The sequence below is a fragment of the Tursiops truncatus genome, chromosome 11, assembly GCF_011762595.2.
Source record: "Tursiops truncatus isolate mTurTru1 chromosome 11, mTurTru1.mat.Y, whole genome shotgun sequence".
Taxonomy (NCBI): domain Eukaryota; kingdom Metazoa; phylum Chordata; class Mammalia; order Artiodactyla; family Delphinidae; genus Tursiops; species Tursiops truncatus.
In genome coordinates, this window is record NC_047044.1 from 94749545 (window position 1) to 94777517 (window position 27973).

General features: G+C 38.2%; 1 protein-coding gene across 1 annotated transcript in view; it reads left to right on the top strand.

Annotated features, from left to right (window-relative positions):
- Positions 1–15214, top strand: part of LOC101325870 (pregnancy zone protein-like) — a 47922-nt gene extending 32708 nt beyond the window's left edge. Inside the window, exons 17-35 of the mRNA XM_073789298.1 lie at positions 2153–2315; positions 2701–2929; positions 3365–3560; positions 3763–3884; positions 4103–4154; positions 6126–6209; positions 6743–6949; positions 7207–7294; positions 8888–9044; positions 9426–9500; positions 9782–9959; positions 10398–10621; positions 11525–11743; positions 11915–12045; positions 12415–12505; positions 13040–13108; positions 13507–13609; positions 14402–14443; positions 15079–15214. Coding sequence (XP_073645399.1) covers positions 2153–2315; positions 2701–2929; positions 3365–3560; positions 3763–3884; positions 4103–4154; positions 6126–6209; positions 6743–6949; positions 7207–7294; positions 8888–9044; positions 9426–9500; positions 9782–9959; positions 10398–10621; positions 11525–11743; positions 11915–12045; positions 12415–12505; positions 13040–13108; positions 13507–13609; positions 14402–14443; positions 15079–15101 — 2453 coding nt within the window. The 3' untranslated portion in view covers positions 15102–15214. The remainder of the gene's footprint in view (positions 1–2152; positions 2316–2700; positions 2930–3364; positions 3561–3762; positions 3885–4102; positions 4155–6125; positions 6210–6742; positions 6950–7206; positions 7295–8887; positions 9045–9425; positions 9501–9781; positions 9960–10397; positions 10622–11524; positions 11744–11914; positions 12046–12414; positions 12506–13039; positions 13109–13506; positions 13610–14401; positions 14444–15078) is intronic.
- The last annotated feature ends 12759 nt before the right edge of the window (positions 15215–27973 follow it).

Below are 27973 nucleotides of genomic sequence, written 5' to 3' on the forward strand. Positions count from 1 at the left end.
ATTGCCCTACCTGCAAGGGATGCTGAGAAATGTGAAGGATTATATAGATATTGTTTGCCTCTGTCATATTCTTTTATGGAAATCAGAGTGATTTTGACATATTGAACAAAATAGAATAATTCAGCTTTTGGTGAATATACTTAGTCTCTTTGTGTGTCTCAGGTACACCTAGAAAAGAGGAAAAGTTGAAAAGGTTCTAGCTCTGACTATTTTCTTTTCTGCTGCTAACAGGCCTAGAGAAGTGTCTAGAGGCATGCTGGGATGGCTACTAATCCATTTTGTAATAAGAAATTTGGTGGTATAAAGTGTTTTTAAAAAATAAAACACATTAAACACATTTAATACAGAAGAAATTATTTGCCTAGGAAGACAAAGAGTAAAGTTATGAAAGTAGAGGAATGAATAAGAATATTCCCTCCACAGAAACAAATTCGTGTAGTAAAAAAAAAACAAGTTTTCATCATACCTTTATCTGGTATGACACATATAACTTTGAAAATTTGCAGACTCAGGGACTTTCCTGGCTGTCCAGTGATTAAGACTCTTCCACTGAAGGGGACACAGGTTCGATCTCTGGTTGGGGAGCTAAGGATCCCACATGCCACGTGGTGTGGCAAAAAAAAAAAAATTTTGCAGACTCATTTAACATTTTTGAGGCTCAGTTGAAAGTCAGAATGACAACACCAAAGTCACTGAGGTATCATGAGCATAAATTAAAAAAAATATAATCATGATTCCATATAACAGTGTTTTTTGGTTAAAAAAAAACTAAAAAACATTATTATTACTTTATTTTCACATTCCCCTTAATACCAACTGTATTTCTTTTCAATCTTAAGTGAAAACATGTAGGTGGAATGATCCAGAAAAACCTGAAAACAAACTACCATCATTACATTCTTATCACAGATATTCTGTAACACTCTAGACAAATTTTACATTTGGTATTCGTCACCTCTCCATTCTTTCCTTTTCCTGTTCAGTTACATCATCTTAGTCCTGTCCTTCATTGTTTCATAACCAAAGTACTAAAAAGCCACTATAATTTACCTTCCTTGCCTTCCATCTTTCTCCACTTCAATCCAGCCTCTATACCGTGAAAGCTGCATCACCCTTCAACATTGCTTCTGTCATGTCATTTATTTCTCAGACATAATCGCTACTTCCAGAATTCATAGGTCATCATATTTAAGGTTTTAAAAGAGCATGTTCAATGCTATTATTTTATGTATGTTTATATTTATATATTTATACATACTATCTTTATATGTCTTCTGATCTCTGGCAGGTCAGTTTTTTAAAAAATTAATTTTTATTGGAGTATAGTTGCTTTTATCACTTTTAAAAATCAACCTAACTCCTGCCTCCTTAACAGATCTAACTTATTTGTCCTAACCTTCATGGTGTTTTATTATATAAGTACACCTACTATTTACTCAGCTATGTTAAATGCCCCCACCCTGCCCCGAGATAGACATTCTACTCCTGAGGGGTTTTTTGTTATCCCTTTGGAGCATTGCTTCTGACCTCTGTGTACATACATGTGTAGCTGTTTCCTTGGAATGCCTTCTTCATTCCCCTGTGATTCTCATCCTTTCATGGTCTTCTTAAGTTCTGCTTTGTAAAGTCTTTTCTGGCCAATCTAAAGTTTATTTTCTGTCCTTTATTGAGTCTCTGTTGTCTATAACCCATACTTTACTATATCATTGTTTATGTCTTCATATCTTATTAACTGTTAAAAAAAATTCCTGAAATCCTCTTGCTGTAGCTACTATCAATTCCTCTTGTTTGATTCTCACTGCAAATGGAGAACACATGATCATCCCGTCAGGGTATAAGCAGTATTTGTTGTTTTAAATTACTCTTTATTTTTGCCTTCACCAGTTGAAAACTCAGCTTAGGGAGAGCTACATTTGTTTTCACTTCTAGAGAAAAATACAGTTACCTTTAAACCATTTGATGAAGCAATAGGATTTAGCCTTCCAATAGGACACGTAGATGAGTGAACGAAGTAAGAAGCCGGTAGGTTAAATTGTTCTAATAATAAACATTCCCTGAGCATATGATCTTATTCTACTTGATAAATAAGGCAGCTGTAAGAAATTGATAAAATTGAGGCTTATGTTGGGCCCTGTGTGTTTTCTCTCGACAGGTCAATTGGGTCCAATGGGCCCAGAAGTCTCTGCTCTAGCACGTGGAAATGCAGGGATAGCTTATCCAATGGTAGGGAGAGAAAACCCTCCAGCTGTGGAAGTGAAAGAGACAGTCCGGAAGTATTTCCCTGAGACCTGGATCTGGGACTTGGTGGCACTCGAGTAAGTTGTGTGTTGCCCAGAATTGAGTTCATAAAAGGATCTGAATCCTCCTCTATAATTCTGGTGTGATCATTGGTTCCTGATCCTTTCCGTTCTGCTCCGCTCTTTTCTGGTAGTTATTTAGATTCACAGTTCATTTATCTCATAGCTAAACAATGCAATCTTCTTTTTCTAATTTGGTCCTGAGATACTTAAAATAACAGAAAGTAGGAAGCTACCCTCGACCCTAAAAAGAAAAAAAAAAAACTTTCAGAGACCTCATTATGAACACCAAACCTTATATCAAGTTTAACATTTAGCACACTAAGTTTTCATGCTCTAGGATCAGCTGTGGTGCTTGCTAAAGGGGACTCATTGACTCTCCTCCTCTTTTTCCCCTCCCTAGCATATCGGGTAGAAGTGAGTTGGCAGTGAAGGTCCCTGACACCATCACGGAGTGGAAGGCTGGCGCACTCTGCTTGTCTGGAACAGCAGGGCTTGGCCTCTCCCCCACCATCTCTCTTACAACCTTCCAGCCCTTCTTCCTGGAACTCACTCTTCCCTACTCTGTGGTTCGAGGAGAAGCCTTCACACTCAAAGCCACTGCATTCAGCTATGTGTCCCATTGCATTCGGGTAAGGGCACTTCTCGACGTAAGCAAAAGTAGAAGGAAGGAACAAAATTACCGTTCATTACCTAGATTTCCCAGGTAATCTCCTAGTAAGTCATAATTGAACATGATGTAGCCTAATTTTAGAATGGAATAAGTACTAAGAACAAAGCTCCCCAACAGGTCTGAGGTGGTAAGGTTATATTTATTCAGGACTCTGCATTATTTGTGTATTCCTAAATTCAGATATTACTTCCCCCTGATTATTTTTTCACTCTAACTAAAGAAAATATCTCTTCCTTGTGTTGGCACAAGCCTAAATCCTGAGTATTTATCCTGATTCCTGACAGTTTTTCAAAGTCCTAATGGCAAACATCTAAACTACAAAATATTTGACAGGATTTACCTTGTTTGAACAGTTTCTCAAAGCCTCTCAATTAGTATGCATTGTCCCTTTAAGCTTCTTCCCCCTGTTACTGACCTTTTCCCTGTGTTCTTTCTCAAATTTGTGGGTGGGAATGGGGGACAGGTCAGCGTGCAGCTGGAGGTCTCTCCTGCCTTCTTGGCCATCCCAGTAGAAAAGAATGAAGAATCTCACTGTGTCTGTGGAAATAAGCAGAAAACTGTGTCCTGGGCTGTTACCCCAAAGTCACTGGGTGAGTGGTAAAGTTGTTCACAAATCCTACTTCTTATGTTGTAATGATTTGCTTTCCATTCTCACTCAGATGCATGTTTTTTTCTCCTCCTTTGACAATGATCGATTGAAAGAAAACCGTTATAAATATTGGAGAGGCTTAAAAAGAAGAAACCATTCAATATAGAATCACTGTTTAACTCCTTAAGAATCTTATTCCCCAGGAAAGGTGAATTTCACAGCTACTGCAGAAGCCCTGCAGTCTCAGGAACTGTGTGACAATGAGGTGCCCCACGTCCCAGCACCTGGACAGAAGGACACTGTAGTCAAGTCCTTATTTGTTGAGGTATGCGAGTCTACTTTCTCTGAGCCTCAGAGGCCTTATTATGTAAATCACATTATCTAATAGGTATGCGACAGTGACATTTCATTCCCAAGAATATGAATATGTCCACAACTCAAGTTTTCACTAACAGTTTTTCTCCTAAAGTGATTGCTTTTTCTCTATCACTATCTACATTCACTATCACTTTTCTTTTTGATTTTTTTTCTTTCAATACAAAGCCTGAAGGAATAGAAAAGGAGGAAACTTTCAACACACTTCTTTGTGCTTCAGGTAAGTGTCAAAAAATAGATAAAATTCTTTTGTTAAGCCACTTGCCAAAGTATATAGTTGTGAAATGCTCTTTGGGGCATGTTTCCTCTGGGGGAAAAAGAGGAAACAAGTATACTATCCCATGTGCAAATCAAAGGACATTTGATGGAGAACAATCTTTTCCTGATAAAGACATAGAGAAGTTAAGAGACTCACCTAATAATGAAGACTAAAGCTGATGACCATAGGACAGGATTCCTTCCAAATACGCCTGTGCTTCCCAAACTTCTTCCAACACAATTTTCAAACTATTGAAATATCTTTGTGGCACTAGTACTATTGGTTATTCTGTTAATAGTTGAAGTGTACTCATGTTTTTATTTAAACAAGTTATTTTAAGAAGAACTTTAGGCCATTAACATATACAGAAAACCAATCTTTTTCTATTACACTTAAAACTACCATTTAAATATTCACACAGTCATTAAAAAATTAGTATTAAAATATTCAACTCTGCACTATCTAAAATCATCTAGAGAACAGCACTTAGTCTACAGATCTCTTGTCTTCTCTATATAAGTATCCCCTGATAATCTCATCTAGTCACAGAACTTCAATAACAACTTTGTACCAGAGACCACAAAATATACATCTTTGGTCCACACCTCTTTCCTAAACTCAGACTCATGTATTCAGCTGCTCACTTATCATCTGCATTTCTAAGCCTGGAGGTCTAAGAGGTATCTCAAAACTAGCATGTTCAAAACTGAACCTCTGCTTAGTCCCCATAAGCCTGCTCCTCCTACAATTTTCTCCATCTCAGATGATGGAAATTCCATTCTTCTACTTGCTGGAGATAAAAAATTTTGGAGTCATCCATTATTATGTCCTTTCTCTTCTACTCCACACCCAATTCATTCCCAAATCTAGCTGGTTGAACCTTTAAATATATATGAAATCTGTCCACTTTTCATCATGTCCACTCTTACTCTAGACCTTTCTCTCTTGGACCAACTCAGTCCCCTCCTAACTGGACTCCTGGTCATCTCCCCCTGTTCCTATACAACAAGAGGGATCATTTAAAGCATATTTCAGATCATGTCCCTCCTTTGTTCAAAGTTTTCCACGAGTCTCCCATATCCCTCAAAGTTAAAGACTATGTCTCCAGCATCACCTACAAAGCCTTTCTATCCTCATGACTTCATATCCTGTTACCCTCTCCCCTACTCACCCTGCTCCTCTAATCTGATTTTAGAACACACCCAGCATGCTCTCATCTCTGGAGTCTTTTCACATTTTGTTCCTTCTTCCTGCAAGTCTCTTCCCCTAGATATCTATAAATTTTACTCCCTGACTTACTTACTGTCAGTCACCTATGATTTTTTTAATCAATGAGCTTTATCATTGGGAACCTTCTCCCCACACCCTGTACTTCCTGATTTGCCTTGCCTCACTAGCTCACCCATATAAGCACTTAATCTGCTTCATTTTTTTCTATAGAACTTACCGGTATCTATCACACTAAATATTTATTTGTTATTTTATTACTCCCATCAAAATGAAAACTCTAGGATGTCGGGAAATTTCTTTTGCAAATTGCTATATCATTGCACTTAAAACGGAATCTGGTACATAATACAGATTATGGTACACACTTAATACATATTTATGGAGTGAATATGATTTTTTTACAACCACAACTATAGTAGAAATTAACATAAACAATGAAGAGAAAGAAATAAATATAACATAAGGTATACACTTATAAGGAAATCTATAGAAATTTAACACAAATATATATGATTAATATGAACTTCACTGTGAGATGAATTGTGGCTTTAGGAGAAACTTGGATTGCATCAAAGAGATTATATAATGACCAAGAGAAATGAGATGTTGGATCTTGATCATATAGATGAAAAAAATTCAAATAAATCTAGAACATTTCTCTCATTTTTCCCTCCCTTATATATATTTGTCTTGTTTCATTAGAAACCGGAGAACCTGAAAAGTTGTCACTAAAACTTCCTTCAAATGTGGTTGAAGGCTCTGCCAGGGCAACACATTCAGTTTTGGGTGAGTCTCCCAGCCCGAAAGAAGCAGTTGTCCATCCCCATAATTCTAGTGCATGGGGCCTCACCATCCCTTACTAATGAACTGTCTGAGTCTAGGCGTTGGATTGAGAGAAAGAACACCAAGCTAAGGACTGCACTGTTGAATAGATGTTGTGCTACATCTTATACCTTGACACACTCTAAAAAGTAAAAAGGGCCATCTCTTTGTGCCCTCATCTTCAAGAGACTGGCTAGGTAGTGATGCTTCCTAATAGATTGAAAAATAATTGTTTTTTACCAGATTTGTGGCTCATCAGAAAGATGTATCCTACCATTCAGATTTTTTCCTGTTTTTTCCGTCCTTGAACTATCTACTTTATTGTTCCCTCATTTCTCTTTCCTTTCTATTTCTTGTTTTCCTTCACCTCTTATGCTTTCTTTTCCACCCCTTTATATATGATTTGACTTCTCACTTAGTTAGTAATCTATCTTCTTATCCCAACATAAATCAGCTCTGAGTTCCTCTGTTTTTTTTTAATATCTTTCATTCCCCAGGTGATGTACTAGGCTCTGCAATGCAAAATCTTCAGAATCTTCTCCAGATGCCCTATGGTTGTGGAGAGCAGAATATGGTCCTTTTTGCCCCTAACATCTATGTTCTGAACTATCTGAATGAGACAGGGCTGCTGACAGAGAAGATCAAGTCCACAGCCATCAGCCACCTCATCAGTGGTGAGAGATTACCCCAAAAGGAAAAACATTAACTGATTCCCTAAATATCTCCTCCAGTGAACTCAAGTCAACATCCCTTTGATTAAGATTTAATAATTATTGTTGCTGTGATATCCAACAAGTTGTCCCACTATACAACCAGGAAATTCGATGGTATCATCAAGTCTTGGAGACTTCATAGTAACATAGTAGTTTCCCTGTGACACCTCAACCAGTTTTGAGGAAAACCCTGATTCATTCTCCAGTGTCTCTGCTATTTCATAAATCTATGCAAACTTCCTCTTCAGGTTACCAAAGACAGTTGAATTATAAGCACAGAGATGGTTCTTACAGCACCTTTGGGGATCATCATAGTAGAAGTCAGGGGAACACTTGGTAAGATAATTATTTCCATATGTTCTCTGTAGATCCACAGTATTTCAGAATTCTGGAAATAGCTATTCTCTGATACCTGGAGTTCATGCATAGAAATTTGTTATCCTTTTTTTTTTCTTAATTGGAGTATAATTGCTTTACAATGGTGTGTTCGTTTCTGCTTTATAACAAAGTGAATCAACTATACATGTACATATATCCCCATATCTCCTCCCTCTTGAGTCTCCCTCCCACCCTCCCTATCCTACCCCTCTAGGTGGTCACAAAGCATGGAGCTGATCTCCCTGTGCTATGAGGCTGCTTCCCACTAGCTATCTATTTTACATTTGGTAGTGTATATATGTCCATGCCACTCTCTCACTTCATCCCAGCTTACCTTTCCCACTCCCTGTGTCCCCAGGTCCATTCTCTACGTCTGCATCTTTATTCCTGTCCTGCCCCTAGGTTCTTCAGAGCATTTTTTTTTTTTAGATTCCATATATATGTGTTAGCATATGGTATTTGTTTTTCTCTTTCTGACTTACTTCACTCTGTATGACAGACTCTAGGTCCATCCACCTCACTACGAATAACTCAATTTCGTTTCTTTTTATGGCTGAGTAATATTCCATTGTATATATGTGCCACATCTTCTTTATGCATTTATCTGTCGATGGGCACTTAGGTTGCTTCCATGTCCTGGCTATTGTAAATAAAGCTGCAATGAACAATGTGGTACATGATTCTCTTTGAATTACGGTTTTCTCAGGGTATATGCCCAGTAGTGGGATAGCTGTGTTGTATGGTAGTTCTATTTGTCGCTTTTTAAGGAACCTCCATACTGTTCTCCACAGTGGCTGTATCAATTTACATTCCTCCCAACAGTGCAAGAGGGTTCCCTTTTCTCTACACCGTCTCCAGCATTTATTGTTTGTAGATATTTTGATGATGGCCATTCTGACCGGTGTGAGGTGATAACTCATTGTAGTTTTGATTTACATTTCTCTAATTATTAGTGATGTTGAGCATTCTTTCATGTGTTTGTTGTCAATCAGTTTATCTTCTTTGGGGAAATGTCTATTTAGGTCTTCTGCCCATTTTGTTATCCTTTAAAAACTCCTATGTGTGTCATCACTAGTGGAGGATCTCACCATTTCATCTATGAAAGCTCACTGTTCTGACAGTATAGTAAATAGCAGTAAAGTAAGGATCCCCCAAAACGGAAATAGAAGGCAGAAAATGTCATAATGTGAAATGACAGAGGAAAAAGCTTCTACATTAAGGGAGGAGAGGAGGGGAAGGACAGAAAGAGACTGTGATGTAGTAAAATCATTCAGAAAATGGCAATTTTGGTGGTGGGAAGGCACCACATTTCACAAACATTTTATGAGAAAAAAAAGTGAAAAGTATCGACTCTGGAGAAACCCATCAAGTTGAGACATTTTAAAACAGATTCAGAAGTTTGCTGGACAAATAAGAGTATATTCAGTATTCAAGTATCATTTTGCCACCAATTTTCTCCACGGAACTGTGAAGCTACCTGGAGGCAACTGCACACAGTGAGCTTTAAAAGTGAGATGGTCCTCAGGTCTCCACCTCTTCCTTGCTGGACAGGCTCACTGCATTTGTATTCAAGTCCTTCGCTCAAGCCCAGTCATACATCTTTGTGGAGGACTCGCACATCATGAACTCCCTTACCTGGCTCTCACAGAAGCAAAAGGAAAATGGTTGTTTCCAGCGTTCTGGATCATTGTTAAACAATGCTATTAAGGTGATGCCTTTAAATTTGTTCTGGGCCCTGAGGACAGTGACATGTAGGAGCTACGATGCTCCTATTGATTCCTCAAGTCCTGGTGACATAGCTCTGAGAAGGAAAGTAGACTCTAAAGCTTCTGAAACCTAGCAATAAATTAGTTGTTTGTATTGAAAGAAAATAGCATGCCCCCAAAGCTCCAATACATTAATAGAAGTGAGGGAAAGTGATTTGGGACAGATTTAAGAATTTTAGGGTGAAGGAGGAAGGGGAAAAATCAATAATACTGCCCAAGGAAAGATGCTTTCTAGTGGAGATGGCCAAGGGGAAAACAGAGTTAGCTGATTCTGGCTGATGAATACTGGAGTGTTTGAGTGTCTCTGCCTCTGATCCTTACAGGGTGGGGTAGACGATGAGGTGACGCTCTCTGCCTACATCACCATTGCTCTGCTGGAGAAGCCACTGCCTGTCACTGTATGTACTACCACACTCCCTGGACCTCCCTCACAAATGTAAGGAATAAAACTCATGGAACTATGAATGTCTGAGGAAAATGAGTTGTGATTTTCATGTTATTTAATATTAGTATATTTCACTAGAGCATAAAGGATGACAGATCCTTTGGGAAGCTGCAAAGAAAATTACCCTCTGGTCAGACTGTGATGTTGCACAGGCACTTCGGGGCATTGAATCTAGGGTTACCCTGGAGGCAGTTCATTAGCCTGGTTCTATCTTAAGGTCCATCTTCTTTATAGGACCCAGTTGTCCGCGGTGCCCTATTCTGCCTGGAAAGGGCCTGGGAGTCTACTTCAGAGGCCCAAGGAAGTCTTGTCTATACCAAGGCATTATTGGCCTATGCCTTTGCTCTAGCAGGAAACCAGGCCAAACGAAGTGAGCTGCTTGAATCACTAGACAAAGAGGCTGTAAAAGAAGGTAAGAGCTGCTACTGCAAAAGTGACTTCCAAAAATCACCAGTGATCAAAGGGAGAGGACCTATTAAATTCACACATATCATGCTTATATTATATTCTATCCATTATATTATTATAAGAAGATGATGATGATTTATTATTGACCTAACACTTAAGTTCTCTGGGTGACATGGATCATTTTATTAATTCACACATTATAGACTTTAAACAGCCCAGCTTCTAATATCACACAAGTATGTAATAGACACAAAGACACAATGTGATTTGCTAGAACCTCAATTTACTTTCATGGCAAAGATTAGCTTGATTGGTGATTATTTAATACTTTCACTTCATGTATGTCCATTCACTAGGTGAGCTCTAATTATAATGATCATTAATGAATTAGGTTTTGAAAATGTTCTCTAAGCTTAAGATTGTATCCTTTTTTATCTCAAAGAGGACTCAATCCACTGGCAACGGCCTGGGAAACCTCAAGAAGTTAATGCACTCTATTATCAACCCCGGGCTCCTTCTGTTGAAGTGGAGATGACAGCTTACACTCTCCTTGCCTATCTTACTGCCCAGCCTGCCCCATCTTCAGAAGACCTGTCTGTGGCTACACGGATTGTGAAATGGATCACCAAGCAACAAAACCCCAGTGGGGGCTTCTCCTCCACTCAGGTCTGTGAAGAGACTCTAGGAAGAAAAATAAATATACTAATACCCATGTAGACACAACCACATTCTAGGAGTTGAATAATTGCATAATGTTTCTAATTTATACTTTGTCTATTCCTCCATCACCAGAAAGGTTCCAGCCTCATTATTTTATATATGGATTATTTCTCTGTCCTCTGCACAATCTCTCATATTTTCTCTCCTTAGTGGATCCTCATCCCTAATGTCGATCAACCTTTCTAGAGCAATGTTTTCATAAGATTACTTCCCTTGGGGACTTCCCTGGCAGTCCAGTGGTTAAGACTCCATGCTTCCACTGCAGGGGGTGCAGCTTCGATCCCCGGTCAAGGAACTAAGATCCCTCATGCTGCGTGGCATGGCCAAAAGGCTGATCCCTTCTCTTTTTCTGGAATTGGCTCACTCTTTTCCATGTCTTTACTACAACAACATTTCCGTCCCTGGTACTGCCTGATGCCTCTCTTCTGTCTTTATAAACCTTTCTCATTATTCAGACCTTTCTCATTATTCAGACCTCATTATTCTCACCTTCTTCACAGCTTCTTCACAGCATTTTCTTATTATGCTAGCTCCAATTTCTTCTCCATTCTCTGAATTTTTCCAACAAATGTTGTTATATAAATCTATAATTATTGAAATATCCTCTACGTCAAATATTGAGTCTCATTCCCATATGTACACTGTAAACTGCTTGAACAAGGAAACTTCATTTCCCCCAAAGTTCCTAGAATAGTTCATGATTAATAACCAGGTCTGAATTGACTTGAAATCCAGTGAATGAACTGTGTTTATGACTAAATAACTCTGAGAACAGTGTTGATGTGGTTTACATCTGGTATGATTTTGTTACCTTCCTCTCCTGTGCTTTCTGAACCCATCTTTTTTCAGGATACAGTGGTAGCTCTCCAAGCGCTCTCCAAGTATGGAGCAGCAACTTTCACTAAAAGGGAGAAAGCGGCTACAGTCACCATCAAGTCTTCAGAGACCTTCTCTGAAGAATTCCAAGTAGATGAAGGCAATCGCCTATTGCTGCAGGAGGTCGCTTTGCCGGAGGTTCCAGGGGAGTACAGCATGGCAGTGTCAGGGTCGGGATGTGTGTACCTCCAGGTGAGACTGCCAGGGTTCAGGCGATGCCACAAATGGGAGAACAAGTCTCAAGAATTCCATTTGAACTTCAAAATAGAAAAAGAAACATGTCCTAAGGGGAGGTATAAATCACGTAGAAGAGATAAACTATTTGAGTGTAAAAATAAAGGATTTTTTTTCAATTTGTTTTAGACATCCCTGAGATATAATATCCTGCCCAAGAAAGAAGGAAAATCTCCCTTTACTCTGAAAGTTGATACTCTCCCCAAGAATTGTGATGGAGTCAATGCTCACAGCAAAGTCCAGATTCTCATCAACATTAGGTAAATCCTAAACCACTATGAGACATTTTGTAGAATATAGTGAAATAGAGTTTCTTGTGCAGGGGATCTTCACTGTCCAAGGTCATACATAATAAACAAGAAATTCTTGCAATAGTTATTTAAAAGAAAATTTTCTTCACTCTTACTGAAAAGCCTTAACATTGAGAATATGATGTTACCATACCTGCAGAGTATGCATTCATAATGAGTTTTCCAAACAACTATAGCAGAAGAAAATAGAGTAGATGGCAAAGCTGAGTGGTAGCCAGGGATAAGGAACGGTAGAAATAAAAGAGGAGAGACTTCTGTCTTGAATGAATTCCAAGGAATTTTGTTTGACTGCCTTGTCCCTATGCCTTGACTTCATAGTTATACTGGGGAACGACCCAGCTCCAACATGGTCATTGTTGATGTGAAGATGGTATCAGGCTTCATACCTGTGAAAGCATCAGTGAAAAAGGTAAACCCTAAGTTTCTTACAGATAGCAAAGTCATGGCAAATGCTGTCAATTTTATTTTGTTGATTCAGTTCTCCAAGAGGTTTATTCCCTCAAACTTGTTTCTCTAGTGTGTGTTTCCATCATTTTAAAAGTGGGCATCCTAGCTATGTGGTCTCAACTATAAGATATAAATCATAAACATGGTTAATAATGTTCCAGCAGGCCCTGAGACTTCTAGGAATGTGTAGTGCATTGAATTATCTTCCAACTATGTACAAAAAGAAAAAGGGAGACTATATCATATGTAAGCATATATTCTCCTTTTTTTAATATAGTTGGAAGATAATTCCCTCTCTAAATAGATGATAGATAGATAAGGAGGGTTTAATAAATATTACTTTTATTATTTTTATTATTATTACTATTATTCTTGAAGAAATCAAAAGTAGTGTTTGGATGTCTCTGAGAAGCCATTTAGAACGTAAATACCTGAAAACTGCCTCAGCCTGCAAGTTCCTCATCCCATATCTTTGGCCTTTCCTCTTGGTCAACAGCTCCAAGAAAGGCCTCAGATTCAAAGGACTGAAGTGAGCACCAACCACATCCTGATTTACTTTGAAGAGGTAAGATTCTCTGTGATTCTGCTAGATCTGGAAGAACCACTACAGATTCTAACAAACCAACCCAGGTTCCAAAGAGTGTTTTTCACCTACACAACTTATCGTATTATAAAACTCCCTGGTATAGCATTTATGAATTGTGGGGAAAGAAAATAGCTACAGAGGGAAACGAAGCTGGGCCAGGTCAACAAAGCTCAATTTACTACATTTGACTGTCCATTGAATCGTCTTTTTGCCCTTCTTTTATCTGTCATTGAGTGTATTATGCAAGTCTTAAAACCTCTCGTTCTTTCCACAGGTTTTGGTGCAGAGGACAGCATAAGTACAGGGTTTGATACTATCTTAAGAAAAGAGTAACTGAGTTAATCTTTGATTCCAATTCAGTTTTCCTGTCTCTCCAGCTAACCCATCAAAGCTTGAGTTTCTCCTTCTCAGTGGAACAAAACATCCCAATAAAGAATTTAAAACCAGCTACCGTAAAGGCCTATGATTATTATGAGACAGGTGAGTGGGATTCAGACATGCTGAGCCTTGAAAGGAAAAAGATGACTAACTAGGACAGGGTCACCTTAACTGAAAGAAAACTCCACAATCTTTCACTGGAAGAAAGAGTTGAGTTTATGATCACAGGATAAGCATATTCCTGTATATTAATCTGTCTTATGCCCCCAAACAAGTATTAGAATCATTCTTATAAATTGATCATAAAGCAATAAGGGGATCGATTTTTTCTAAATTCCCCTATGACGTTTTTTCTGGACTGAATTATTCCAGAAAGAAAAGAAGGGTGGCAATAACTAAAGATGTGTGCTATGAGACCCAAAATTTGTTCTGTTTTTGATTTGGGCCTCAGATAGTTTCACAAATTTTGGGAAACTTTGTATAATATGTCAGGAAATTCTTCCATTTGCTCATGACTTTGAAGTAGAAACTTACCAGTATCTTAGCATACTGGTAGTGTTCAAACTTTACTCTTTCTTAGAAAAGAAAAGGTTCAGAGAGGAACGTACAACTCCAATAAGAAAAACATAGTTGTGAAAAAGGGCTATACAGTGTCCTATAGAAAGACAGTTATCCATTTGTGAAATCTGCCCCTCAGCTTTATGTCCAAGGCCAATTTTCTCTTGCTCCTCACTAACCAATCCCAAAAGGCTTAGTACAGAAGTCAGTCCTTTCATGGGCTCTGTAACTGTGCTTTATACTTTCTTTCGTAGCTTACACACTTTATTTACAAGTAACCATTCATGTGCCTATTACTGAATGTCTTCACTCTGTCTCATCATTTTTGCATTTCAGAGGAATTCACCATTGAAGAGTACAGTGTTCCCTGCAGTGCTGGTAAAGTATAAACAGTAAAATCTAATGCCAACAAAAAGAAAATAAATACAATATGTGTTGTCTGTGTAAAGCTGCTTCTTGAGCATATCCTTACCATATTATAAAACTCCTTGGTAAATCATTTATGAATTGAACTATCTAAAATGTATTATAGAATTTCACAGTAGAAAAAAATGCAAGTAAAATATAATTACTGGTGTCTGGGTTGACTTGTTTGAAGATGAATCCAGGAATTTGCCACATATAAAAGGGAAATCATCTAATATTTAGTTTATGTTTCTATACTCAGTGGTGATATATTTATTACCCACAGCCTTTCTGGGATGTTTCTAAACTTATACTAGTTAAAGTCAGGAAACTGTTCACTATAAATTATCCATATAACACAGCACAAGAGATGTGATCTACAAGACCTTCCTTTAGGCTGATTGACAGTGTTCATCTTTGACAATACAACGCTTGCTGTGAGACCTTCCACTTTCCACTTTAAAACATGAAAAAACTGAGAACAACCTTATCATTAAAAATAATTAAACTTATTAAGTTCAAATATTTATAATTAAAATATGAAAAATTATTCCTTTATTAGATCACAAAATTTCCCTCATATTTCTAACTTTTCTTCTACTGTTTAGCATTTGAACACGGAAATGCTTGAAGATGGAAACTTACAAACTTCATCAGATGAACTTTTCCAGAAATGAAGAACAAAGACTTATCAGGAGAGAAAATAGTGGGAGAAAGAAGGGACGGGAATTGGAAGTACATGAAATTTGTGTGTCGAATAAATTTATGACATTTACAACTCTATCTTTTCTTTTGTTCTTTATCAGTGTTATATTTCCCTTCTGAAATACATATCCATTCTCCACAGTGTTTTTTCTTGGTTGTAGGTTCTTCCCTTTCATCACATTAAGTATATCATGCCATTCCCTTCTGGCTTGTAGAGTTTCTGCTGAGAAATCAGCTGTTAACCTTGTGGGAGTTCCCTTGTATGTTATTTGTCGTTTTTCCCTTGCTGCTTTCAATAATTTTTCTTTGTCTTTAATTTTTGTCAGTTTAATTACTGTGTGTCTCAGCGTATTTCTCCTTGGGTCTATCCTGTATGGGACTCTCTGTGCTTCCTGGACTTGGGTGGCTATTTCCTGTCCCATGTTAGGGAAGTTTTCGACTATAATCTCTTCAAATATTTTCTTGGGTCCTTAATCTGTCTCTTCTTCTGGGACCCCTATAATGCGAATGTTGTTGCATTTAATGTTGTCCCAGAGGTCTCTTAGGCTGTCTTCAGTTCTTTACATCCTTTTTTCTTTATTCTGTTACATGGCAATGAGTTCCACCATTCTGTCTTCCAGGTCACTTATCCGTTCTTCTGCCTCAGTTATTCTGCTATTCCTTCTAGTGTAGTTTTCATTTCAGTTATTGTATTGTTCATCTCTGTTTGTTTGTTCCTTAATTCTTCTAGGTCTTTGCTAAACATTTCTTGCATCTTCTCAATCTTTGCCTCCATTCTTTTTCCGAGGTCCTGGATCATCTTCACTATCATTATTCTGAATTCTTTTTCTGGAAGGTTGCCTATCTCCACTTCATTTAGTTGTTTTTCTGGGGTTTTATCTTGTTCCTTCATCTGGTACATAGCCCTCTGCCTTTTCATCTTGTCTATCTTTCTGTGAATGTGGTTTTTGTTCCACAGTCTGCAGGATTGTAGTTCTTCTTGTTTCTGCTGTCTGCCCTCTGGTGTATGTGGCTATCTAAGAGGCTTGTGCAAGTTTCCTGATGGGAGGGACTGGTGGTGGGTAGAGCTGACTGTTGCTCTGGTGGGCAGAGCTCAGTAAAACTTCAATCCGCTTGACTGCTGATGGGTGGGGCTGGGTTCCCTCCCTTTTGGTTGTTTGGCCTGAGGCAACCCAACACTGGAGCCTACCTGGGCTCTTTGATGGGGCTAATGGCAGACTCTGGGAGGGCCAAAGGAGTACTTCCCAGAACTTCTGCTGCCAATGTCCTTATCCCCATGGTGAGCCACAGCCACCACCCACCTCTGCAGGAGACCCTCCAACACTAGCAGGTAGGTCTGGTTCAGTCTCCCCTGGGGTCACTGCTCCTTCCCCTGGGTCCCAATACGCACATTACTTTGTGTGTGCCCTCCAAGAGTGGAGTCTCTGTTTCCCCCAGTCCTGTTGAAGTCCTGCAATCAAATCCCACTAGCCTTCAAAGTCTGATTCTCTGGGAATTCCTCCTCCCATTGTCGAAACCCCCAGGTTGAGAACCTGACGTGGGGCTCAGAACCTTCACTCCAGTGGGTGGACTTCTGTAGTATAAGTGTTCTCCAGTCTGTGAGTCACCCACCCAGCAGTTATGGGATTTATTTTACTGTGATTGTGCCCCTCCTACCGTCTCATTGTGGCTTCTCCTTTGTCTTTGGATACGGGGTATCTTTTTTGGTGAGTTCCAGTGTCTTCCTGTCGATGAGTGTCCAGCAGCTAGTTGTGATTCTGGTGTTCTCACAAGAAGAAGTGAAAACACGTCCTTCTACTCCACCATCTTGGTTCCTAATTGCCCACAGTGTTTTTTAAAACACTGAAAAATCACACAAAGAGGTATAAGCAAAGAAACTATAGATAAATCAAAATGAAATTTTAAAAAATGTTCAAGTAACCCACAGGAAGGTGAGGAAAAGAAAACAATATTTCCAAATATTGGAAACAACCAAAACGTCCATCAGTAGGTGAAAGGTTAAACTACCTGTGGTACATTCATACTATGGAATACTAGTCGGTAATAAAGAGGGACAAAGTACTGATACAGGCAACAACTTGGATGGATCTCCAAAACATTACACTGAGTGAAAAGAAAGACAATTTCAAAAGGTCATACTGTGTGATTCCTTTCATATAACATTCTTGAAATGGCAAAATCATAGAAATGGAAAATAAATTGGTGGTTTCCAGGCTTTATGGAGGCTAGAGCCAGTGGGGAGGGATGTGACTTACAAAGGGATAGCATTAGAGAGATCTTTGTGGTGATGAAATCATGCAGGTGTAGAAGCAAAAGTCCTGGTTCAAATTTTTACATTTAATTCCATCTTAAATTATTTTGTTTTCTATTGTTTGGTGAGTGAGTATCTAAACTGACATTTTTTCTCATGTATGTAGCTTTCTAATAGTCCCATTATCATTTATGAACCAATTCAATATTTCCCTGCTAATAAAACATGACTCCTTTATCACAACTTAAATTAGCATATGTTTTAAGACTTGTTTCTAAGTGATTTATTCTATTTCATTGATTAGCTAGTCTATTCTTTCACATGCAGTAAAATATTTGAATTACTGGGGCTTAATAAAATATTTTAATAATTACTCTGGCTGGTCCATTCTCATTTCTCTGTTTTCACCTTTTATTTGCAATACTAAGCTTATTATTTATTCCAGGTAAAATTTTGATATCTTTTTATGATGTGAATTATCCCCATAGTCACATTGAGCATTGTTTGGAAATTCACTGAATACTAATAAATTTATAATGATTATGAATGTCAACTTTTTTACAATATTTAGCCTTCCCTATTCAGACACATTTTATGTTCATTTATTCATTTCACATGAAGTGAATTCTAATTCTGACTTAATTTCTGAATTTGGCCTGAACTACAAAATAAAAATTAGAGATTAATTTCATGGACATAAATAGTAAGATAAGTTGAATGAATAATACAGTGTATACAAGGAGACAAAAGATAAGGGCAAAAATAAAATTACAAGATAAGGAAAGACTAGAACAATATTTCTTATTGATAGAAACCACTGAAAGATTTTTTTAAAAAGAATTATTTCAGAGATGCATTATAGATAGTCCATCTTCTAAGCAATGGCAGGAAGAAGAAAGCAAATTAATTCTGATCTTTCTAATTTCTGATACAGTCCATTTGTGCAGAGTGGGGCTGTTTTCATGCTTTTGATGGTTTAGCACACATATCTCTCGTCTACACTTAGACAATTCCATGCCTTAAAACATTATTTGGAGGGAGAAGCTTCAAGATGGTGGAAGAGTAAGATGCGGAGATCAATCTTCCTCCCCACAAATACATCAGAAATACATCTACATGTGGAACAAACCCTACAGAACACCTACTGAACGCTGGCAGAAGACCTCAGACCTCCCAAAAGGCAAGAAACTCCCCACGTACCTGGGTAGGGCAAAAGAAAAAACAGACAAAAGAACAGGGACAGGCCCTGCACCAGTGGGAGGGAGCTTTGAAGGAGGAAAGGTTTACACACACTGGGAAGCCCCTTCGCGGGCGGAGACTGCGGGTGGCGGAAGGGGGAAGCTTCGGGGCCGCGGAGGAGAGCGCAGCCACAGGGTTGCAGAGAGCAAAGCGGAGAGATTCCCGCACAGAGGATCGGGGCCAACCAGCACTCACCAGCCCGAGAGGCTTGTCAGCTCACCCGCCGGGGTGGGCGGGGGCTGGGAGCTGAGGCTCAGGCTTCAGTCGGATCCCAGGGAGAGGACTGGGGTTGGCGGCATGAACACAGCATGAAGGGGTTAAGTGCGCCACGGCTAGCCGGGAGGGAGTCCGGGAAAAGGTCTGGAACTGCCGAAGAGGCAAGAGACTTTTTCTTGCCTCTTTGTTTCCTGGTGCGCAAGGAGAGGGGATTCAGAGCGCCACTTAAAGGAGCTCCAGAGACGGTGCGAGCAGCAGCTATCAGCACGGACCCCAGAGACGGGCATGAGACGCTAAGGCCACTGCTGCCACCACCAAGAAGCCTGTGTGCGAGCACAGGTCACTATCCACACCGCCCCTCCTGGGAGCCTGTGCAGCCCGCCACTGCCAGGGTCCCGGGATCCAGGGACAACTTCCCCGGGAGAACGCACGGCGCACCTCAGGCTGGTGCAACGTCACGCTGGCCTCTGCCGCCGCAGGCTCGCCCAGCACTCCGTACCCCTCCCTCCCCCCGGCCTGAGTGAGCCAGAGCCCCCGAAGCAGCTGCTCCTTTAACCCCGTCCTGTCTGAGCAAAGAACAGACACCCTCAGGCGACCTACACTCAGAGGCGGGTCCAAATCCAAAGCTGAACCCCAGGAGCTGTGCGAACAAAGAAGAGAAAGGGAAATCTCTCCCAGCAGCCTCAGGAGCAGCGGATTAAATCTCCACAATCAACCTGACGTACCCTGCATCTGTGGAATACCCGAATAGATAACGAATCATCCCAAATTGAAGAGGTGGACTTTGGGAGCATATATATATATTTTTTTTTTTCCCTTTTTCTCTTTTTGTGACTGTGTATGCGTATGCTTCTGTGTGAGATTTTGTCTGTATAGCTTTGCTTTTACTATTTGTCCTAGTGTTCTGTCCGTTTTTTTTTTCTTTTTTTTCTTTTTGTTAGTATAGTTTTTAGCACTTGTTATCACTGGTGGATTTGTTTTTTGGCTTGGTTGCTCTCTTCTTTCTTTTTTTTTATTACTTTTTAAATTGTTTTTAATAATTGGTTTTTATTTTAATAACTTTAATTTATTTTATTTTACCTTTTTCATTCTTTCTTTTTTTCTCCCTTTTATTCTGAGCCATGTGGATGACAGGCTCTTGGTGTTCCACCGAGGCATTGGGCTGTGCCTCTGAGGTGGGAGAGCCAAGTTCAGGACATTGGTATACCAGAGACCTCCCAGCTCCATGTAATATCAAATGGCAAAAATCTCCCAGAGATTTCCATCTCAAAGCCAAGACCCAGCTCCACTCAACGACCAGCAAGGTATACTGCTGGACACCCTTTGCCAAACAACTAGCAAGACAGGAACACAAACCCGCCCATTAGCAGAGAGGCTGCCTAAAGTAATAATAAGGTCACAGACACCCCAAAACACACCACCAGACTTGGACCTGCCCACCAGAAAGACAAGATCCAGCCTCATCCACCAGAACACAGGCACTAGTCCCCTCCACCAGGAAGCCTACACAACCCACTGAACCAACATTAGCCGCTCGGGGCAAACACCAAAAACAACGGGAACTATGAACCTGCAGCCTGCGAAAAGGAGACCCCAAACACAGTAAGTTAAGCAAAATGAGAAGACAGAGAAACACAGCAGATGAAGGGGCAAGGTAAAAACCCACCAGACCTAACACATAAAGAGGAAATAGGCATGCTACCTGAAAAACAATTCAGAATAATGATAGTAAAGATGATCCAAAATCTTGGAAATAGAATGGAGAAAATACAAGAAATGTTTAACAAGGACCTAGAAGAACTAAAGAGCAAACAAAAAATGAGAACGCAATAGATGAAATTAAAAATTCTCTAGAACGGATCAATAGCAGAATAACTGAGGCAGAAGAACGGATAAGTGACCTGGAAGATAAAATAGTGGAAATAACTACTGCAGAGCAGATTAAAGAAAAAAGAATGAAAAGAACTGAGGACAGTCTCAGAGACCTCTGGGATAACATTAAACGCACCAACATTCGAATTATAGGGGTCCTAGAAGAAGAAGAGAAAAAGAAAGGTACTGAGAAAATATTTGAAGAGATTATAGTTGAAAACTTCCCTAATATGTGAAAGTAAATAGTTAATCAAGTCCAGGAAGCACAGAGAGTCCCATATAGGATAAATCCAAGGAGAAAAACGCCAAGACACATATTAATCAAACTATCAAAAATTAAATACAAAGAAGAAATACTAAAAGCAGCAAGGGAAAAACAACAAATAACATACAAGGGAATCCTCATAAGGTTAACAGGTGATCTTTCAGCAGAAACCCTGCAAGCCAGAAGGGAGTGGCAGGACATATTTAAAGTGATGAAAGAGAAAAACCTACAAGCAAGATTACTCTACCCAGCAAGGATCTCATTCAGATTTGATGGAGAAATTAAAACATTTACAGACAAGCAAAAACTAAGAGAACTCAGCACCACTAAACCAGCTTTACACAAATACTAAAGGAACTTCTCTAGGCAGGAAACACAAGAGAAGAAAAAGACCTACGATGACAAACCCCAAACAATTAAGAAAATGGTAATAGGAACATACATATCGATAATTACCTCAAATGTAAATGGATTAAATGCTCCAACCAAAAGACATAGACTGGCTGAATGGATACAAACACAAGACCCATATATATACTGTCTACAAGAGACCCACTTCAGACCTAGGGACACATACAGACTGAAAGTGAGGGGATGGAAAAAAGATATTCCATGCAAATGGAAATCAAAAGAAAGCTGGAGTAGCAATTCTCATATCAGACAAAACAGACTTTAAAACAAAGACTATTACAAGAGACAAAGAAGGACACTACATAATGATCAAGGGATGAATCCAAGAATAAGATATAACAATTGTAAATATTTATGCGCCCAACATAAGAGCACCTCAATACATAAGGCAAATACTAACAGCCATAAAAGGAGAAGTTGACAGTAACCCAATCATACTTTCATACATTTCATACATAACACAATCACACAATCCTACTTTCACCATTGGACAGATCATCCAAAGTGAAAATAAATAAGGAAACACTAGCTTTAAATGATAAATTAAACAAGATGGACTTAATTGATATTTATAGGACATTCCATCCAAAAACAACAGAATACACTTTCTTCTCAAGTGCTCATGGAACATTCTCCAGGATAGATCATATCTTGGGTCACAAATCAAGCCTTGGGAAATTTAAGAAAATTGAAATCATATCAAGTACCTTTTCCGACCACAATGATATGAGACTAGATATCAGTTACAGGAAAAAATCTGTAAAAAATACAAACACATAGAGGCTAAACAATACACTACTTAATAACCAAGAGATCACTGAAGAAATCAAAGAGGAAATCAAAAAATACCTAGAAACAAATGGCAATGAAAACACGACGACCCAAAACCTATGGGATGCAGCAAAAGCAGTTCTAAGAGGGAAGTTTATAGCAATACAATCCTACCTTAAGAAAGAAGAAACATCTCAAATAAACAACCTAACCTTACACCCAAAACAATTACAGAAAGAAAAACAAAAAAACCCCAAAGTTAGCAGAAGGAAAGAAATCATAAAGATCAGATCAGAAATAAATGAAAAAGAAATGAAGGAAACAATCGCAAAGATCAATAAAACTAAAAGCTGGTTCTTTGAGAAGATAAAGTTGATGAACCATTAGCCAGACTCATCAACAAAAAAAGGGAGAAGACTCAAATCAATAGAATTAGAAATGGAAGAGGAGAAGTAACAACTGACATTGCAGAAAAACAAAGGATCATGAGAGATTACTACAAGCAATTGTACGCCAGTAAAATGGACAACCTGGAAGAAATGGGCAAATTCTTAGAAATACACAACCTTCCGAGACTGAAACCAGGAAGAAACAGAAAATATGAACAGACCAAACACAAGCACTGAAATTGAAACTGTGATTGAAATCTTCCAACAAACAAAAGCCCAGGACCAGATGGCTTCACAGGAAAATTCTATCAAACATTTAGAGAAGAGCTAACACCTATCCTTCTCAAACTCTTCCAAAATATAGCAGAGGGAGGAACACTCCCAAACTCATTCTACGAGGCCACCATCATCCTGATACCAAAACCAGACAAAGATGTCACAAAGAAAGAAAACTACAGGCCAATATCACTGATGAACATAGATGTAAAAATCCTCAACAAAATACTAGCAAACAGAATCCAACAGCACATTAAAGGATCCTACACCATGATCAAGTGGGGTTTACCCCAGGAATGCAAGGCTTCTTCAGTATACACAAATCAATCAATGTGATAAACCATATTAAAAAATTGAAGGAGAAAAACCATATGATCATCTCAATAGATGCAGAGAAAGCTTTTGACAAAATTCAACACCCATTTATGATAAAAACCCTCCAGAAAGCAGGCATAGAGGGAACTTACCTCAACATAATAAAGGCCATATATGACAAACCCACAGCCAATATCGTCCTCAATGGTGAAAAACTGAAACCATTTCCACTAAGTTCAGGAACAAGACAAGATTTCCCACTCTCACCACTATTATTCAACATAGTTTTGGAAGTTTTAGCCACAGCAATCAGAGAATAAAAAGAAATAAAAGGAATCCAAATCAGAAAAGAAGAAGTAAAGCTGTCACTGTTTGCAGATAACATGATACTATACAGAGATAATATGAAAGATGCTACCAGAAAACTGCTAGAGCTAATCAATGAATTTGGTAAAGTAGCAGGATACAAAATTAATGCACAGAAATCTCTTGCATTCCTATACACTAATGATGAAAAATCTGAAAGAGAAATTAAGGAAACACTCCCATTTACCATTGCAACAAAAGAATAAAATACCTAGGAATAAACCTACCTAAGGCGACAAAAGACCTGTATGCAGAAAATTATAAGACACTGATGAAACAAATTAAAGATGATACAAATAGATGGAGAAATATACCATGTTCCTTGATTGGAAGAATCAACATTGTGAAAATGACTGTACTACCCAAAGCAATCTACAGATTCAATGCAATCCCTATCAAACTACCACTGGCATTTTCCACGGAACTAGAACAAAAAATTTCACAATTTGTATGGAAACACAAAAGACCCCGAATAGCCACAGCAATCTTGAGAAAGAAAAATGGAGCTGGAGGAATCAGGCTTCCAGACTTCAGACTATACTACAAAGCTATATAAATCAAGACAGTATGGTACTGGCACAAAAACAGAAATATAGATCAATGGAACAGGATAGAAAGCCCAAAGACAAACCCACGCACATATGGTCACCTTATCATTGACAAAGGAGGCAAAAACGTACAGTGGAGAAAAGACAGCCTCTTCAATAAGTGGTGCTGGGAAAACTGGACAGCTACATGTAAAAGAATGAAATTAGAACACTCCCTAACACCATACACAAAAATAAGCTCAAAATGGATTAAAGACCTAAATGTAAGACCAGAAACTATCAAACTCTTAGTGGAAAACATAGGCAGAACACTCTATGACATAAATCACAGCAAGATCCTTTTTGACCCACTTCCTAGAGAAATGGAAACAAAAACAAAAATAAACAAATGGGACCTAATGAAACTTAAAAGCTTTTGCACAGCAAAGGAAGCCATAAACAAGACAAAAAGACAACACTTAGAATGGGAGAAAATATTTGCAAATGAAGCAACTGATAAAGGATTAATCTCCGAAATTTACAAGCAGCTCATGCAGCTCAATATCAAAAAAACAAACAACCCAATCCAAAAATGGGCAGAAAAACTAAATAGACATTTCTCCAAAGAAGTTATACAGATTGCCAACAAACACATGAAAGAATGCTCAACATCATTAATCATTAGAGAAATGCAAATCAAAACTACAATGAGATATCATCTCACACCAGTCAGAATGGCCATCATCAAAAAATCTACAAACAATAAATGCTGGAGAGGGTGTGGAGAAAAGGGAACCCTCTTGCACTGGTGGTGGGAATGTAAATTGACACAGACAGTATGGAGAACAGTATGGAGGTTCCTTAAAAAACTACAAATAGAACTACCATATGACCCAGCAATCCCACTACTGGGCATATACCCTGAGAAAACCATAATTCAAAAAGAGTCATGTACCAAAATGTTTATTGCAGCTCTATTTACAATAGTCAGGACATGGAAGCAACTTAAGTGCCCATCGACAGATGAATGGATAAAGATGTGGCACACATATACAATGGAATATTACTCAGCCATAAAAAGAAATGAAATTGAGTTATTTGTAGTGAGGTGGATGGACCTAGAGTCTGTCATACAGAGTGAAGTAAGTCAGAAATAGAAAAACAAATACCGTATGCTAACATATAGATATGGAATCTAAGGAAAAAATAAGGTCATGAAGAACCTAGGGGCAAGATGGGAATAAAGACACAGGCCTACTAGAGAATGGACTTGAGGATACGGGGAGGGGGAAGGGTAAGCTGTGACAAAATGAGAGAGTGGCATGGACATATATACACTACATTTGTTTTTAAAGTAAAAAGAGTCATGGAAATCCTGTCTTGATCCACTAGTACAATCTGAAAGTTGTCTAAGGAATAACAGCTCAGAAACCTGAATCCAAGAGTCTATTCTCTGAGGTATCAAAGTTCAGAGGATGTAGTAGAATCCTTTCCAGAATCCTTCAGCAAGCATCAAGAAGCAGATACCTGCTTGATAATAAAATTACTTAATTTATCACAGTAACCAATAACATCACATGAAGGATGGCAAAATTTTCTGTAGTCATACTGCACATAGCTATTTTATAGTTTTCATCAATGTTTTCTTAAGAAAACATTTTCTTAAGTATATACTATTATCAGGGAAGACATTGACAAATCTCCAGAACCTTCACATAAAAGGTACAATTTCTGAAATATTTATATTAATAATATTCTACCTATACAAACTTAACCTAGGGAAGGCTGAGTGTATCTTCCAATTTGATCATTTTTCCCATGTATCTCTTACAACACTAATAAGCTAATTAATAAATATAATGAAAACTATGCTGAATTTAATTGTTTTTAATTTAGGATTCAATCTTGGAAGGAAAAAGAGAGTTGCTAAATTGCAACTGCTATCTAGATTAAACAGGGGAAGCAATCCTTTATTACCTATTATTTAATCAAAGTGATAAAATATTTTTAACTTAAAAGAAGATAACATGATTGTAAAGCCAACACAAAGCAGAGAGAAATATTCTGGTGCAATATTGAATAAATGTTATCTGGACACATTGCAACAGAAAAAAATAATAAACTCAACCATTGTTAAGAGCAAAATCTACTAAATTGAGAGTTAGATACAGCATAAGTAAAAGAAAAAGGACTTTTCTCAGATTCATTAAAAACACAATATATTTAAATAATACCTACTATATTCCAGATAAATGACCACAATTTACTTTCTAAAACCAATATACCATTTAACAAAGAGAAACCCAAATTTTAGCTTCACATTAATATATTTTATAGTAAGTTTCACAAGCTTTTTAAAATTCTGTTAGTTGTTTTCTTGCTGCTTTTATAGTTCTTCTCTGTTCTTCTTCTACTCCGTTCCTTTGTGGTTCGGCGACTTTCTTTAGTGTTACGTTTAGATTCCTTTCTCATTATCTTTTGTACATCTGCTATAGGCTTTTGCTTGTGGTTAACTTGAGGTTCACATATAACAGTCTATATATGTAACAGTCTATTTCAAGGTGTTAGCAAGTTAAATTTGAACACATTCTTAAAAACTCTACCTTTTTACTTCCCTTCCCACAGTTTATGTCTTTATGCCATATTTTACACCTTTTTATTTTGAGTTTCCTTTAACTTGTTAACTACCTACTTACTGTGGTTGTTAATTTTACTCTTTTGTCTTTTAACCTTCATACTAGCTTTATAAGAGCTTAACCCACTATCTTTACTATATACTTGCCTTTACCAGTGAGATTTTTACTTACATATGTTTTCTTATTAGTTAGTACCTTTTCTTTCCAGCTTAAGGAAGTCCCTTTAACATTTCTTGTAAAGTTGGTTTAGTGGTGATGAACTCCTTTAGCTTTTTCTTCTGTGGAAAACTCTTTATCTCTCCTTCAGTTCTAAATGATGGCCTTGCTGGGTAGAGATTCTTGGCTGGAAGTTTTTTCCGTCACAACTTTGAATCTATTGTGCCACTCCCTTCTGGCCTGCAGAGTTTCTGCTGAAAACTCAGCTGATAATCTTAGAGGTTTCCCTTGTATGTAACAAGTTTTTTTTTTTCTCTTGCTGTTTTTAAGATTCTTTAACTTTTGATATTTTAATTATAACGTGCCTTGGTATAGATCTCTTTGATTCCTCTTATAAGGAACTCTCTGTGCTTCCTGAACCTGGATGTCTGTTTCTTCCAGGTTAGGGACGTTTTCAGCCGTTATTTCTCAAATAAATTTTCTGTCTCTTTCTCTCTCTGTTCTCCTTCTGGGACTCCTATAATATGAATGTTATCCTGCTTGATGTTGTGCCTCTTAAACTATCTCCACTCTTTCTAAATTCTTTTTTTCTCTTTGCTGCTCTATTTGGGTGAGTTCTGCTGCTCTGCCTTTCAGGTCACTGATCCGATCTTCTGCTTCACTTAGTCTTCCGTTAAACCCCTCAAGCCTATTTTCAGTTCATTTATTATATTCTCCAGCTCTGTGGCTTCTGTTTGGCACTTTCTTACATCATCCATCTCTTTGTTGAAACTCTATGTTCATCCATTCTTTCCTAAGTTCAGTGAGCATTTTTTGACTATATGAACTCTTCTTTTCAGATAGATTTCTTACCTCCATTTTATTAAGGTCTTTTTCTGAGGTTTTGTTTTGGTCTATCATTTGAAGCATCTTCCTCTGTTTCCTCATTTTGCTTGACTCTCTGTGTTTGAGTCTACATATTAAGTGAAACAGCTAACTCTCCCAGTCTGGAAGGAGTGGCTTTGTGTAGGAGATGAAACTTAGCATTTATCCTTGCCCTAGTTTTTGGTTATCTCTCAAACCTGTGTGATTGTCTAAGTTTTGTTCTTGATAGGTCCCAGTTGTTGAG